This window comes from Monopterus albus, unplaced genomic scaffold, assembly GCF_001952655.1.
Source record: "Monopterus albus unplaced genomic scaffold, M_albus_1.0 scaffold155.1, whole genome shotgun sequence".
NCBI lineage: Eukaryota > Metazoa > Chordata > Actinopteri > Synbranchiformes > Synbranchidae > Monopterus > Monopterus albus.
The window spans coordinates 457,790-473,364 of NW_018128035.1; the positions used below are offsets into that span (position 1 = coordinate 457,790).

Consider the following 15,575-nt stretch of genomic DNA (forward strand, 5'->3'; position numbering starts at 1 on the left):
AGCTCCCAGGACTGATGAAGAAGACAGCATGAATCCCCGTCTTCAAAGAAGCAAAGACACAAAGAAACAGGACAGGGAACAGGGCAAGACAAGGATAAACACTGGTGTGGCCTTTCCCACATGGAAGAGGGACAGATGTTTCCAGAATGATGCTGAAGCTGAACACCTGTTGGACAAGTAATTTACCCTAACAAGTCAAGTGAACAAATGCAAGTTTTTGTCTGCTTCAGCTAGAACATGGCCAGTGCTGAGTAATTCACTGTGGTCAAGTGAGCCGCCTTAACTTTTGCTTGGTCAGGTCAGCTGAACTTGATTTCTGAGTGTGCAATTTGTCCTGCATTTACGGTAATTGATGTGAAGCAGCTGTGAGGGCTGTTTGCAAAGAAGTCAAAGAATCAGCCCTTTGTGAGATGGCCTGCAGACAGCGTGCTCAGGGTGTTGTAAGGTGAGAAGCTACAGAGCCTTTGGGAACTAAAACCCTAAACTGATTGACTCCCATCTGACACCGGTACAACCCAAGAGATCAGGGTCTTGCAAGGAGCAGAAGAGGTTTTCTGATGATGCATGTGATTATTTTTAACACTTGTTAAAACACTTAACACACGACAGACAGGAAGCAACATCTAACACCTGAAACCCACACTCATGGCACGCAGACTACCTGCCTGCTAATTAGACTTCCTCCATCATTAATTAAGTTTTCCTCAATGTGCTCTCAGTGCCAGGCTGTTACCCAGCAGATAACACACACACACACACACAGAGTCTTAATCTGGTTATCTGAAAAAACCTGACATCCACAGACATGTGTCCTGTGATGCACAGCTAGTTGTGCTCTATGGGTTAGACTTTAATCACAACTCCAGGGAGAAACACTGTGAGGCCTTTGTATGACTGTGGGAATCTGAAACGTGCTCTCGTTACCAGGGTGAGTTCTTGTATTTACTTTTTCTTGGCAGTGCATTTGACTTGTTGGACTGTGGGAAATTGTGAGACACTTTCAATGTTTATGCTTCATCAGGGGGGGTCTGATCCATCCTGCAGCCTGATGCTGAGCCCAAACCTCCATCAGGGTCATAAAGAACTATGTTGTAAGAGCAGAAGGACCAGCAGCCCTGCAGCAGGTGGTCAGAGACCATGGAGTCAGTCTGGGGTCACATGCAAACAGAGACACTGAGACAGCCCGAAACAACATGAGAACTGTGGCAGCGCCTCCAAGATGCTAGACCAAGGTCCCTGCCATGTACCTGGAAACACTGTGAGGGTGGACTGAGGAGACCCAGGGCTGATTTAAGGCAAAGGGGGGGGGGGTCACAGCAAATACCGGTCTGGTTTAGGCGTGTTCTCTTTACTGCACGTTGGATGACGTTCACTGAGAAAACTATTCAAGGCACCATTCGTGAAAGCATCCTCTGTGCTCCTCATGACAACAAACAGATTGGTCTTGGAGGTGCAGCTGTTTTCAGGCAGGATTCTGATTTGAGGGTCTAAAAACAGAAGCCGTCGTTCTGTGAGGACCGCAAAGCCCCTTGAGAAAAGTTCGTGATTTGCTTTATAAATAACACCTGACAGTACTTAAATTTAGCTTAGTGTTGGTCTGTACTGCATCTTCTTTACCTACACTCACACCACCACCAGACAACTCTTTGGCACCTGAGTCACTTCCTCCATCGGAGGCCAACTCATTTGTTGCTTTGCTTAATTCTGTGAGGTTAAACATGCCAAGTGGACACATGGACATGTTGCCAGTGATTTGTCACCACACTGACAACAGTCACACAACATGTAAAATACTACTAGTAGTGTAAAACAAGCTCACTGCAGTTTCTTCTGACAGCAACCATGTTGGGAAACCAGATTACTGAGCTACTCAAACTGCAGACGTGCAAAAAGCTCACTGCTCATTCCAGGGTGATTAATAAAGTGTCCTGACTCCCAGAACTGAACATCCTACAGCCGATGTGGACCAGTTCTGCCTGACTCTAAAGTGGGTTGTGGTTCACCTGGACACCGTCTGCTGGGCTTTACACACACACACCATCAGTGTCTGCAGATTGTTGGCTGACTGTTAATTGTCTGGTCTGACCTCAAACCGACTCCAAGGCAAGTGAAGCTGTGTGTCCCAACTTGTAGTGTAAAAACAAAGACGTGTCAATGTGGTGACGTGGCAGGAAACAACAGAGGAAAAGCAAAAACATACACACTAAAGCCTGATGAGTGTTTTGTGTCAGATGCCAAATGAGCTCCATCCGGAGTGTATTACCCTCCACGCTCTGTTACAGGCCGCCAGGGCTCACGCTCTGATCCGCACTTAACACGATTTAACCTCTCCATGTTACCATGGAGACAGCTACACTTTAATTAGAAACACACATTCAATTAGAGCTGGACACACACACCCCTACACAGACTGTATGTATAAGCAAACACCCACGCACACACACATTTATGTTCACAGAAACGCCAACTGAAACTGTGTGTACCTGCAGCTGCAGTGTGTGTTCTCTCTGCAGCCGCCTGATGTCCTCCTGATGCTCCACAGACTTCTTCTCTATGTTCTCCTGCTCACACACACAAAGAAAATGGGTTTTCAGTCAGACAAATGCAAATGAACCACGTCACTATGTTCCCAGGGAGAGGCTGCGCCTCCTAATGCATGTCTTTGTATGAGGGCAGGGGTCTGTCCACATTAAAATCATCATAACTCACAGAATTTCCAGCTGATTTTCCAGCTGTCTGATTTGTTACAAACCCCATGTATTTGTGATACAGGATGTTTGGTTAAATTATCATATCAAAACAAGTCATCTTCTGTAAATTGTAACTAAATATTTCTAACATATAGAATGTACACTTTGCAATGAGTAATGATCCTGTTGACGACTGTCGCACTCTCCCAGACACACACGCAGATGTTCAGCCCCTCAGTGTGTGACTGTTAGTGTCCTACAATAAATGTGTGAGCTTTACTTTCTGCAGTTTTTCTCGTCTGTGTCTCCACAGTCTCTTTTACATCACAGGTTAGGGTGAAAAAATAAAAACCTGACTCTGTGGAGGCGAACATGACTAAAAAAAGCAGTCTGACTTGACTAACAACAAAACATAAGCACAGCACATTAAAGAAGAGTTCTGTCTTTTTTGATAATTTCTAAATGGATTTGTGCAGGTTTACTGGCAACAGACACTACAGACAGCGATATCCTCAGCCCTACAGAAGACAGGTTTCATGTTCATGAGATAAGATTTGATTTAAAATATTTTTAAGCCCTCAAACCTCTCAGGCCCTCATGGCTCAGCCCTGCTGAATGTCCAGCTCTATTACTCATATGCACCACAGCATAATGTGAAGTGAAAACAGAGTTTTTTTTGGGGTGGCTGTTGCATCTTGTCCTAAATCTGAGGCCTGGTCTTGTAGGTCCTGTATCAAAACACTTCATTACTTCAGCTGATGTTCCGCCAGCCTTCTTTCAAACCCACCAGGAGACAAGAGGATTCTGTTTATAGCGGAGCTCCAGGACGTCAACTAACCTAGTGAAGCTAGTTAACTGTCAGACTGACCTCTGCCTCCTTGAGTCGCCTCTCGAACCAGCCTTTGGTTCCCTCCATGGACTGGACCTGAGTCTGCAGCTCCTCCACCTTCTGCTGAAGCCCCTCCAGATCCTTCGTACGGGCCTGAAAACACACAGACACAGGACATAAACATATATGATGATCAGCCATGAGCATTTCCTCATTCTCCTCCTCCACTGTCTTTTAGTTCTCCCTGCTGATGCTCCTCTTCACCTTCTCGTCTCGAAGCTGCTGGCGGATCTCTTCCTCGGAGCGATTCTTGTCTTCGTGGAGTCCTCGGAGCTCCTTCTCATATCGAGCCCTCACCCCAAGAACCTGAGAGGAGGGGAAACAAGAAGAGAATATTCATACTTCAGTCACAACATCTGAGGCAACCGCTTTGTGTTCCTACACATTTTAGAACCTGAGAATATACACACAAAAATGTAAAAGGAGGAAAAACACATCAGGGTTAATTAATACGAAGAAAACAAGGACTCAAAGGGTCAAGAAACAAATATTCAAAAGAAAGTTTTAGATACAAAAATTATGAGTCAAAACCATGCAAAAAGTCAGAATGAAGAGACCGGGCATTACCTCCTTCTCATGCTGCAGCTTGAGGTCTGACAGCGCCTCCTTATGGTCGAACTTCTCCTGGTTCAGCTGCATGGCCATGTCATCCAACATGGCCTTCCTCTTCTCTGCCATCTGCTCACACACACACGTTTGTGATGATCATCGTGTGTTTAAGAGCTTAATAATTCATGTGTGTTGTATGTAGATGTGTGCATCATGTAAACAAGCGTGTTTGTTGTGTGTGTGTGTACCTTCTTAGCCTCGTCCAGCTCTCTCAGCAGCCTCTCTTTCTCTAGTCCTTCTTCTGTCAGCTGTTCCAACAACTTCCTGCTCGCAAAACTCGACTCCTGAAAGAGGGAAAAGACAGATATACATTTTACAGTAGGGATGAAATGAATATAATATTCCCATATGTACCAATAATGTGCTCTCAGGAGGGACAACAGACATCTGAATCTGTACACAACTATGTGTTTCCATCAAGTTGTGTTGTGTCACATCCAACTAACAATTTTCCTCAAAACTCTTCCACAGCTCATATGTCTGTATAATTTCATCTCATTTCTTCTGGACCTTCTTTTCTTCAGTACTAAAAGGTGACTGTCTCCTAGACAATGAAAATTCAAATAGAACTACAAGTGGTTAATTGTCATGATGCACGTGTGGTAAACGTAAATAAATACAGGATAAAAACATGGAGGTGTAGATGGTCTTAAGTTGAATATTCAGCTACATAAGGTCAACAGCTTCCCACAGATCTAAGCTAAAGCTTGGCTGATGCCTGGAGCCTTCTCCAGGAACTAGCATGACTGAACATGGACGGCAAACTGACCTGCTCTAATCAGGCACAGTCTTAACAGTGACCACACAAAATGGCCAAGAACTGTTTCACAGTTTTGTCAATACTCTGCTTATTTTGCTCACGCTGGCTTATTTTCAAATGGGCCTCTGTCCATTATAGACAACCTCCAATTTTATTTTCTGTTTGTTGTTATAAATATATTCTGTGTGCAGCTAATTTTAAACATAAAGTACATCCACCCCGTTTAGATCAATGAGGCTAAACACCAGTAGCAGCTCTTAGCGTAGCCCGGTCCAGCTGAGCAGCAGCACAACCTGCAGCCTCCACAGTGACCACACAGGTGAACCAGCACCTCTGAACACAAACTGAACATCATCATCTTCAAGGAGGAGGCTTTACTGCAGGACTGTTGGTTTAGACTGACTCAGTCTGACACAAGGGTTCCTAATAAACTGACAACTCTGGGTGAACGTACATAGACAGAGATATATGACAGCTAATTTCATCACTGGTGTGTCGTCTGTACAGCAGCTGCTGCTGTTCAGGCTTTATACTGTGCGTGTTACCTGCAGCTGTGAGTCGAGGTCGTCTCTCTGAGCCAACAAACTCTCCTGCTCAGCTCGTCTCTGCTGCAGCTCGGCCATCAGCGCCTCCTGCTGCTCACGCAACAAATTCATCTCCTGGGTCTTCACCGTCTGGATCTACACACAGGCGAAGAACTTGGTTCAGCTTCAGCCTTTAAAACAACATCTACTGGACCAGAGTCTGATAATGGAGCTTCTAAATGAGAGTCAGAACGGAACCACAGACTCCACCAACGTGCATGTTTAATGCTACACACAAGAGTTAAGACGGTGCACAACAGCAGACATGACACAGACGACAGGTGACAGTAAATGATGTTAAACACAAAAACAATGAAACAGATTTGTAAAAACCACTAAAGTGGCAGAGGTCTGATTTATACCAGTAAGAGATAGTAGAAACAGGAAATGACATCAGGTAGTTGATGAGTGGAATCTTATGGAGCCTCATGTTGACTGTACAGTCGAGTCCTGTGTCTACTGGACAGTCGGTGCCACAGAGGAGGTGGGTGACTCAGAACACACACTGGGCTCTAGTCAGGGCTTTATGTGAAGGCCCAAGACTTCCTGGAGAGCAGACTACTACATGGGGTTCTAGATGAGGGCTGAGGGGCCCTGAACTGCTTCACCATAGAGTTTCAGGTGTCAGTAAACTCTAGCTCAGATTTACAGTGGTTAAACATGTACTTTATGACTTAATAACAGTATTAAGGTTCTAGTTGAGGTTCTACGGGGCTCAGATAGCTTCAGACCAAAGTTGAGGTTCTATTTCAGTGTTTAAGGAGCACACAGATTAGTCCCCAGAGTACAGGTCTCCTGTAAGACACAGTTTCATATAGAGTGAGGTGTGGCCTTGCAGGTAATTCTGTTGTTTCTGGAAGAAGATATCCCAGAATTCATCTGTTCCTGCTGGCACTGGGGGCGCAGGCCTTGCACTGCTCTACATGTAGATATAAGGAAACTGCCCTTCTCTGACTGGGTTTGAAAGTGGGTCGAAGCTTTCACCAGTTCTAAAGCAGCTTGACCAGTCATCAGCCCAAGGGTTAAACATCTAAAGACATGTTTATGATGTTAGCTCTCAAAACCGTTGTTAGACCAGGGTCCTGTACGTCAATCTGCACCCATGTGACCAGGAGTCCTAGTTATCGGTCCAGATAGCCTGATCTGTAGGAACCAGTTTATTTCTCTGAAAACTGTCACAGTGAATCCACTGAACGCTGCTTTGTTCTCCGGGTTTATTACCTGTTCTAGAGCTGCTAGGTTTGTCCTCAGAGCATCGTTCTCCTGCAGGATGTTGTCCACCTGCTCCTGACTGACTGCACTCTGACTGGCTGCCTGCAGTACCAGTGCACCACAGGCAGGAGGCAGCAGCAGAGAGGACGAGACGGGAAGAACCAAAAAGAAGAGAGAGAAGGGGGGAAAAATGGAAAAGGGAACCAAGTAAAAAGGCAGAAAACAAAAGAAGACAATAAACGCACAAACCAAACAAGAAAAGAAGACAAAGGAGAGAGGAGGAGGACAAGAGAAGGAAAAAGCAGGTCAGAAACAGAGCAGCAGACGGAGTAACAGCAGCTGTTCCACTGCCAAAGTGTCGCTCGAAAACATATGTGTATTTCTTCTGTCATATGAAAGGCTGGAGGAACAATCAGTCCTTATCATGGAGACATCTCCCTCTCATCGTACAAGCGCCTCTTTCTGTTCTTGGTGAAGATGAACCCGTTTTCTGGAGTGACACAGCAGCCGCTCCTGTGGTCAGAATCCTCCCATCACACCTCCCCTCCTCGCTCCCTGCAACCCTTCCCTTGTTTCCTCATCTCCTTCCTCCCTCCACCTGCTACACCCTTAGGCTTGTTTGGACGACACTGAATCAAGTGTGAATGGAAAACCAGAAATAAATAAACAATCTCTACCGACTCTCACTGTAGACACAGTATTAGCTCTGTTATGTGACAATGTGTGTAGTTAGGTGTGAAGCCATCTCAGTCTGTACAAGTACACATCGATTTGTCAAATTTAAATATATAGATATGGATAAGACTTTTGTAGAATCTTAAAAATGAGTGTGAGAGGCCTTTTGTTAATGAGTGCAAAGTGCAGGTTCTTGAGGAGCAGGAACAACAGAATGTTTCAGCTCCACCCCAGCTACACCCTTGGGCGCGGCCTCTGTAATGTCAGTTCATTCTGTAAACACATCCTTCATCATGTCAGCTTCTGTCAAGACTAAATATTAATTTTCCACAACAGTCTCGTGACTCTGTCAACGCTCACACCCTGGCTTGGTGTTTCAGTGCATATGGGGAAGGCGGAGCTTTTCCAGAAAGCCATAAGCTGCTCAGTGAGGCTCGGGGCTGTGTGACAGTGGAGTTAATAATACAACCTCTAGTCGGCACCAACTTTCTCTGTGGTCGTTCACTGTGAATGTTAGTAGGGCCGAGTACACAGCACAGCTGTCGTTAGGAACCTGGATTCATGTAGATTTTCTCAGGCAATGCTGCGATTATAAAAAATGATTTTATCAGCAGCAGCTTGGGAATGACTGCTGGTTCCATTACAGCCATCTGGCAACAGGAACAGAACAATATGTGAATCAGAACAATAACAGCAAGGATTTGGCTGCATTCAAACAGTGATGACGACTAAGATCAGGAGAGTGAACACACGTGTACAGTCCCTCTGCGGTTTCACTGTGTGTAAGACCGCCAAGTTAAGAAGACAACTTTAAACATGGACGTGGCCGATCACACAGCTGTGTCCTGTCTGCCAGTCATGAACTGATGATTTTACCAGCCAGCTGTTTGTCTCACTCCTCACCAGATGTTGGCTGGGATGCAGTTTTGTTTGTTTACTGAAGAAGAGATCAGTCTATTTTCATGTGATTCACTGTCGACAGTCTCTTAAAGACTAAGACTTCTCAGTGCCATTTAAGATGCACACTGGCACAAAGGTTCGAAGGACGATCAGCTGAGTCTTCATGTTGAATATGAATGATCGGTTCAAGTAGCCACAGTGTGTAAAGTTGGCAGCACCTCAGTGTTTACTGTAGGTGTAGACCTGGACCATGTCTGGAGGTCGCTTAGCGGTGCTGCAGGAGTCGGGGCAGAGCGGGTGGTGCTGGGGCCTTGGTGACGCTCCCCATGTTAACACACAATAACACTGTTGGATGGCAGCGTCTGCTGGAGGCGTCTAACAGCTGTGTGTGTTTTTCTGACTTGTGTTTAACAGGCTTCAGCCAAATACGGAGTGTTGTCAGTTCAGGTCTCACTAAACCTGCATGTCCCCATATTAGGTCGATAACAGTAACACAAACAGCCACCGATGGAAGATGCTGCGTTACCTTGCACAGCACAATGCGCTCGCTGAATGTTCTCTAGAGAAAGAGAGGCGGGGCTACTGTGTCGCATCAACATTTTCACAAAAACACAACATTACAGAATCAATTTGAAGACCAATGACAATCATATTTAAGACTGCTTCAGATTTGTTAAGGACTAAAAACCTTTGGATTTTGACTTTTGTGTGTGTAGCTCAGGCTCACGGGTTCACGCTCCATAAGGCCATGTCATATAAACATCAAGCACCAACAAGTGGCTCATTGTTCACTCTCCTTGCCCTCCGTCGCACTAACCACCACTCCCTCTCATCCTCCACCTCTCCAGTGCTAAAGGTCTGTGGCTCCACCTTCTCCTCGCTGCCTCTACTCCTTTCTTTTGTCCTTATTTTAACACATCAGTGTTTCACTCCTCATGAAGTTTGTGTGTGTGTTACCTGGTCTTTCAGAGTGTGCAGAGCCAGTTCATGTTCCTTCTCTTTGCTCTGCAGTTGCTCTCTCAGCTCGGCTGTCATCTAAAAATACAAATACAGGTCAGTCACTTTGGATTTTAACAAAGCTTGAGCTTCCCCCAGAGAAGTGTTAAGGGATAAAAAATACTCTGCTATGGAAAATATAAAGTCTAACACAGTTTCTTCACCAAAAAGTTCAATAAACCTCTGAAAATGTCTTTCAGATGTTGTGGCGTCACACATTTTGTTCGTACATCCGTCCCCTTCAGCAGTGGGATGTGACACGACCCTGGTAGTGATGAACCTGAACATGCACCAGGCCGTACAGGGCTGACATGTCTGGGGCATAACAATAAGAACTAAGATTTTTGCATGGAGGGGAAGTCGGAGACTGTGGTTACACCTGAGGCAGGTAAAGAGGAGATTACCTTGCTGTCAGGAGCAAGTTATAATGAACCTAGGGAGAGACAACATTGTTGTCATGCTAAGGAAGTTCTGCTGTGTCTGGTCTGACCTGATTGGCTGCCTGGAGGTCAGACTGCAGTTTCTGGATGCGGACGTTCATGACCTTCAGCTCCTCCTCTTTCCTCTGGTTGATCTCATCGATTTTTGTCCTGTAGAGACACAAACACTGCACTGGAACAGAACTGTTGGTAAAAGCAGCTGTAAAGTAGTAACAGACGTAACCTGTGAAACATCAGAGCGTGGTAGATGTACAAACTGCAGTAAGAGGAGTAAAAATGGCAGTAGTACCTACAGCAGAAGAGAGCAGCTGTAGTTGTATCAGCAGTATTAATAGTCGCATTAGAAATGAAACAGGGCAGATGGCAGTAATCGTTAGTGAAGTACTCTGTTCTGTTACTTAAGTAGAAGTAGTAATACCACAGTGTAAAAGGTTATGCATTACATTCTTACTTAGACATAGTTACTGTACCAACAGTAAAAGCACTCATTGTGCACTTCTCAATAACATATATTACTGGACGAAAAGCTGTGTAAGCAACGTTGCAAATGGTGAAGGAGGCGTATACTTTCTATACTGCTGGGTATCCTAATCTACAATAACACATCATTTATTAGTGACTTATATGTTGCATTAATAAGCCGAATGTGCAAAGTAACTTGTAACTATCATGTTTTCAGTACAGAGACTAACTGTAGTGGAGTAGAAGTATAAAATAGAAGATAAACACAGAAGGAAGTACAGCACTTGAGCAAATGTAGTTAGTTACATTCCACCCCTGGCAGTGACAGTTGTAGTATGTGAAGTATTAGAAGCAGCATCATCAGCATTAACAGTGTTAGAAAGTGGAAGAAGTAGCAGTAAGATTAGCAGGAGCAGTAGAGGTCAGTGTAGAACAGTAGTGGAACTGCAGTGCTGACCTGCTGTCGTTGTACAGAGCCTCCTTCTCTCCCTGCAGACGCTGAAAACTGCACAGAGACAAAGACATGCCTGGTCACTCCACTGTGGTCTGTGTAAAGTTCAGCTGACATGAACAGATCACCACGAGCTTCACACCACTGGGCCTGCTCTTCAGCCTGACAGATGTTACAGATGTTCTTTACTGGGCCTCCGCCCTGGGGGAGGTTAAAGGGAGTGTCTACAGTGTGTAGTGCAGAGATCTCACCTCTCCTGCTTCTTCTTTAACTTGTCAGACAGCTGCAGGAGGCACACACAGACAGGACATCTCAGTTAATCACTCTGATTTCACACTGCTACCAGTCATGGTTCTGATCAGTTCTGATCAGCCAACAGCTGTTCAGTAATCAATCAGTGAGGTGACCTGTTAGGCTTCACACTGATCCAGTTTACCTTTGTTATCTCCTCCTGCAGTTTGGTGACTTCGGCCTGTTTGGACACCTGCGAGCAGACAGGAGACATGTTTAGCACAGCCTCAGAGACAAGTCGATAGAAGACACACTCACTCACTGTCCACTTTATTGGGTACACCTGTATAGTCTAATTCAACCCAGTACAGTGTTTCCCCTAAGTTTACAGCTGTTTCTGTGTCCCACACTCAGTAACGACTCTGTGAAATCTGAGAATTCAATCCATTAGGTCCAAGAAGAATCCAGGATAAATGATTGAATCTGAACATGGCAAGCTGCACACAGTCATTGTAAAAAAGACATAAAACAATGAAAACTGTTTTCTGTGTCCCACACTCAGTAATGACTCTGTGAAATCTGACAATTCAATCCATTAGGTCCAAGAAGAATTAAGGTGGCTTGTTTTTGTGCCACTTCAGAATTTGTTTTCCAGCTGCAGACTGTCTGCTGTGCTGCTCAGTGTGCGTGTGTGGGTGCACGCGTACCTCAAGGTTTTGGATCTGCTCCCTCAGCAGCCTCTTCTCCTCCTGCTCGGTGTTCAGTGCCATCTCCAGCTCTGGTCCAAAGCAGTGAGTTATTGGACAGAGAGCAGCCGACCAGCCTAGCGCTGCCTGCTTAGCTACAATCTTCTCTACGCTCTTCTCTGACAGGCCTAAAGGGGGCGCTACACACAGCAGGGGCAGTCTGTTAGGCCAGACACACACTACACAGGCTCCTCACGCTACAAGATGTGTGAACGGTTTCCTCTGGGTTTGACCAGCTCACAATCAGACGTGGCTGTGAAAGGACGCAGTGTACTGGTGTGTTGGGGTGCGTCCACTGACAGCAGGTTCATCTGAGCTGTGCTGTGCCTCCACCTTCAGCTCAGTTTGCTTGTCCAGCTGACAAGGAGCCATTTCATTACATTTAAATCAGAAACTATCTGATCAAAGAACAAGTCAGTAACACTCAGAATCTGAGCAGAGGTTTGATAACAGCTTCCAGTAGGAGACAGCTCAGATGGTCCATTTCAGTCAGTCTGAATCTGGAACTTCTCCAGTACAACCCTAAGTGGAGGTTGTCCCATTTTTACCTTCTTATCACCAGCTCTGCCTGCAGCTTGACACCAGAGCAGTGTTCACTCTGGAGATCAGTGACAGTCACTGCATCAGAAGCCATAAACCGTACGAAAACAGATGCCACTTCACTTTTCTGCACTTTCACACTAAAAAACAACAACAGCCAAAGCCCTGAATTCCACCATAGATCAATTACTTTTATAAAACTGTTAATACAATATCATTTTCACAGTCAGGTGGAAATTAAATTTGGCTTTGCAGCTTTTCCAGAAAACATCTGATTTAGGAGCCTGATCTTGGACATCAGGGTGAAAAGGCCTGGTCTTCCGTCAGAAACTGGTTCAGTTGATCGGCTCGTAGTGTGTGTCTGCTCTGAGCCAGCCAGCTGCTCTGCGCTTACAGACAAGCTGCAGGTTCACCATAAACTCTCAAATAAAATGCCTGTAACAGCCTGCACTTTCAGCAGATGAACCAAATACAGGCCAGTGTTTGAGAATTTATAGTAAGAAGCACCATAAAGGGCCAAACCGGTGGGTTCACAGGTCGATTTATTAGTATGAGCCAATTTTCACATGAACTTTACACATCAGCTTTTAGACCGAGTCCTTCCAAGCAGCTTCAGTTTCACAACTCTATGAAACTCAGCCTGCAGAGAGGTCAGTGTTTCACCAACTCTGTGAAAGACGTGTTCACAGACACTGAAGGCAAGAACCTAAGCTCTGTGTTTAAGGGTAAAATAACAAATGGCAGACTGATGGAAACAGGAGTCTGAAACATATTCTACCATCGTTTGAACTTGTTAGTTTTGGTTTGATTTTCACACAAATAAATAAAATTAAAGATGCTGTCACTTTTCTGTTGACCTGATCAATCAGATGCCTGTTTCAGCTTTAGGCTGTGAAACATTTTAATGCCTAAATAAAAAACAAACCAAAGAACTGATGTTAAATAAAGCTTTGTCTGCATTAAGTGTCATGTGATTAAATGAAAAACAGGCTTGAAAGTATTTTAACGTTTTGTCCTTGTTGACTGAATGAACATAATAAAAAAGAAATAGATTGTCTCTGCAGGCTGTTTTTGACCCAACAGTCTGGTCCTTTAAGGATCTGACGAGGTTGTTAGTGAGCTGATGTACTAAATAAGTAAATTAAGCCTGTTGACTGAGATGCTTGCTAGTGCACTGTGCATGTTAGAGCGTTACTCTGGTGATGTTCTATATTGTCCTTTGATCAATGAATCCCATGTGCAGGCCCAAAGCCACAGGGAATAAGAGTTTTTCCAATATAGGAACCCACTGAAACGTGTCGCGCCGAGTAACAGTCGTCACGGGTTCCGCGGTTGTTTCCACTAGGGTGCACCTGTTTTGGAGGTGCATTCTGGGAGCTAGGTTAAATGTCCACCCAAGGACCAGGACTGTGACGGGGGAGGGGGTGCGTGCGTGCAGAGCAGTCGCCAGTGATTGGTTAAATGTCCACGTCCTCACACCTCAAGCATTAGCATCACAAGCACCGTGTGTAAATACACAGCTGACTGCGTGGGGGGGGCTCCCTCCTCTAAACAGAGATCGACAGAGAGAAAATACAGTGGAGAAACAAAGCAGGATGGTCGCCATCGACCCCGGAGGCTACGCTCGGTGATGGTTAAGGGAAGTACGCGTTAGGTTCAGATAGTGGAAGCACAGAAAAGGTCTCCCACTACCAGTCCAGTGTGTGCATCACAGCCCGATCGTTGTCCTCCATCCACTGTGTCCAGAAGCCATTAACATCCACCAGTGACCATGCTGCTGCACTGGCTGACATGTTTCTTCATCACCATGAACAGAGTTTACTCCGACTCAGTCCCACATACACCTTCCTGCTATGCGGATTCTTCTGCGGTTGAAAATAGTCCCCAACACGCTTTGTCTGATACCAACTAGGGTGAGCAGCTGTTTCAGGAAATTAGCAAAAAAAAAAAAATACACAAACGGTCTCTGAGCTGAGACGTCAGAATGTTTTGAAAGAGACTAACACATCGTGGTTTGAGTATCAGTGGGATTTGATGAGTAAGAACAATATAGAACCACACCACAATATTTCAACTGATCTCACAAAGATCAACTGGAAAAACTGGCTGTATTATTCTAATTATACATTTTACATGTATGAATGACTTGACTGATGCTGACAAATGACACATTCTCATAAAAAAAAAGAGAGAGAACAGAAGTGAGTTAAAAGCTCATGGGAACAGTGCGTGTTTGGTGAAGGGTTAAAGAGAATAAAGGCCCGACAGCAGAAAGCCAAGATTCCTGTGACCTTCTGGAGGATCGCTCCTGTTCCTCATCATGTGACATCCACACGGCTCCCTGGTCAGGGAGTCGACCACTAACCAAAGCCCTTCATCATTACAAATGTTTGCAGCAACACTGTCTTCAGGTTTAATTTAACATCAGCCTATTTTACAACTAAAATTAGTAGCACATTCCATTTTGTTTACATTTCACAGCAGTGAACCACTGAATCATGATCATCACATGAAGGAACAGGAGCGATTTTTAAAGGGGGTGCCATCATCATAAGAAGAAAAAGAAACTCACCATGTAATTGTTTGTCTCTCTGCTGCAGCTGAGCCTCCATCTGCCAAAACAAACAGCAGATTCCATATTTACATATGTAGACACACGTTTACATGAATGGTTAAAGAAGTTCACACAGTTGTTATCCAGTGGTTATCACTGTACCATCACAGCTGCAAATTCAACTGGACAGATATACTTGTGTTTGCATGTGCCTCATGGCTATATCTCATATATCCTGTCCTCAGATGTTAACACAGCCACAAGCTGCAGTGGAGCAAGTGGCCAGGGTACAAAGTTAGGTCAGCAGCAGGTTTGGATCAAACCCACAGAGACTGTCTGGCCGACAAACCATCTGAGACGGCATTCAACATCAACGATACTGTGACCTCCTCAGGTGTTATCATGAATTTTTGTTTCTGCCAGAGAGGCCCTAATCTGCTCTCCAGTGGAGAGACTCTTCCAAATAAAGTGCACAACCAAGTATGTGAACAATTCACTCAGCAGCTTTAATACTGTGACAGAGCTACATCTGTGGGGTGTGTCCTCATGAATAAAATGTTCCTGTCAATCACCTGTTCCAGTCTCTCATTGGTTCCCTCTGCTGCTGGCTCCTCCCCTCTCCCTGTGGCATCAGAGACTGCACCACTGCTGGCTGACCCGTCGGGCTCCGCTGTAGCACCGTGGTTGCCCTGGGCGACGGCCTGTCTCTGCAGCTCTTTGTCGTAGTGCTCCTGGAGAGCTGCAGAAGAGGCACAGTTCAGATCAGACTCATGCTGCGTGATGCTCAGTCTGTTTATGTATTACATAGGTGCTACACCTGCAGGAGCTTCTTCTAC

The 15,575-nt window shown here is 45.1% G+C and overlaps 1 protein-coding gene across 3 annotated transcripts in view; it reads right to left on the minus strand.

The window, feature by feature from the left end:
* The window catches only part of gripap1 (GRIP1 associated protein 1), a 31,016-nt gene that overhangs the window by 10,631 nt on the left and 4,810 nt on the right, over nt 1-15,575 (minus strand). Inside the window, exons 7-21 of one of the 3 annotated variants that reach the window (XM_020614992.1) lie at nt 15,312-15,478; nt 14,758-14,797; nt 11,607-11,677; nt 11,105-11,152; nt 10,920-10,951; nt 10,675-10,722; nt 9,806-9,905; nt 9,277-9,354; nt 6,754-6,846; nt 5,494-5,628; nt 4,377-4,472; nt 4,147-4,257; nt 3,784-3,885; nt 3,559-3,672; nt 2,484-2,561 (exon numbers count right to left, since the gene is read on the minus strand). In XM_020614992.1, the coding sequence (XP_020470648.1) occupies nt 2,484-2,561; nt 3,559-3,672; nt 3,784-3,885; nt 4,147-4,257; nt 4,377-4,472; nt 5,494-5,628; nt 6,754-6,846; nt 9,277-9,354; nt 9,806-9,905; nt 10,675-10,722; nt 10,920-10,951; nt 11,105-11,152; nt 11,607-11,677; nt 14,758-14,797; nt 15,312-15,478 (1,313 nt within the window). Of the gene's footprint in view, nt 1-2,483; nt 2,562-3,558; nt 3,673-3,783; nt 3,886-4,146; nt 4,258-4,376; nt 4,473-5,493; nt 5,629-6,753; nt 6,847-9,276; nt 9,355-9,805; nt 9,906-10,674; nt 10,723-10,919; nt 10,952-11,104; nt 11,153-11,606; nt 11,786-14,757; nt 14,798-15,311; nt 15,479-15,575 lie in introns of all 3 variants that reach the window. The other 2 variants (XM_020614990.1, XM_020614991.1) reach the window with 2 other exon arrangements.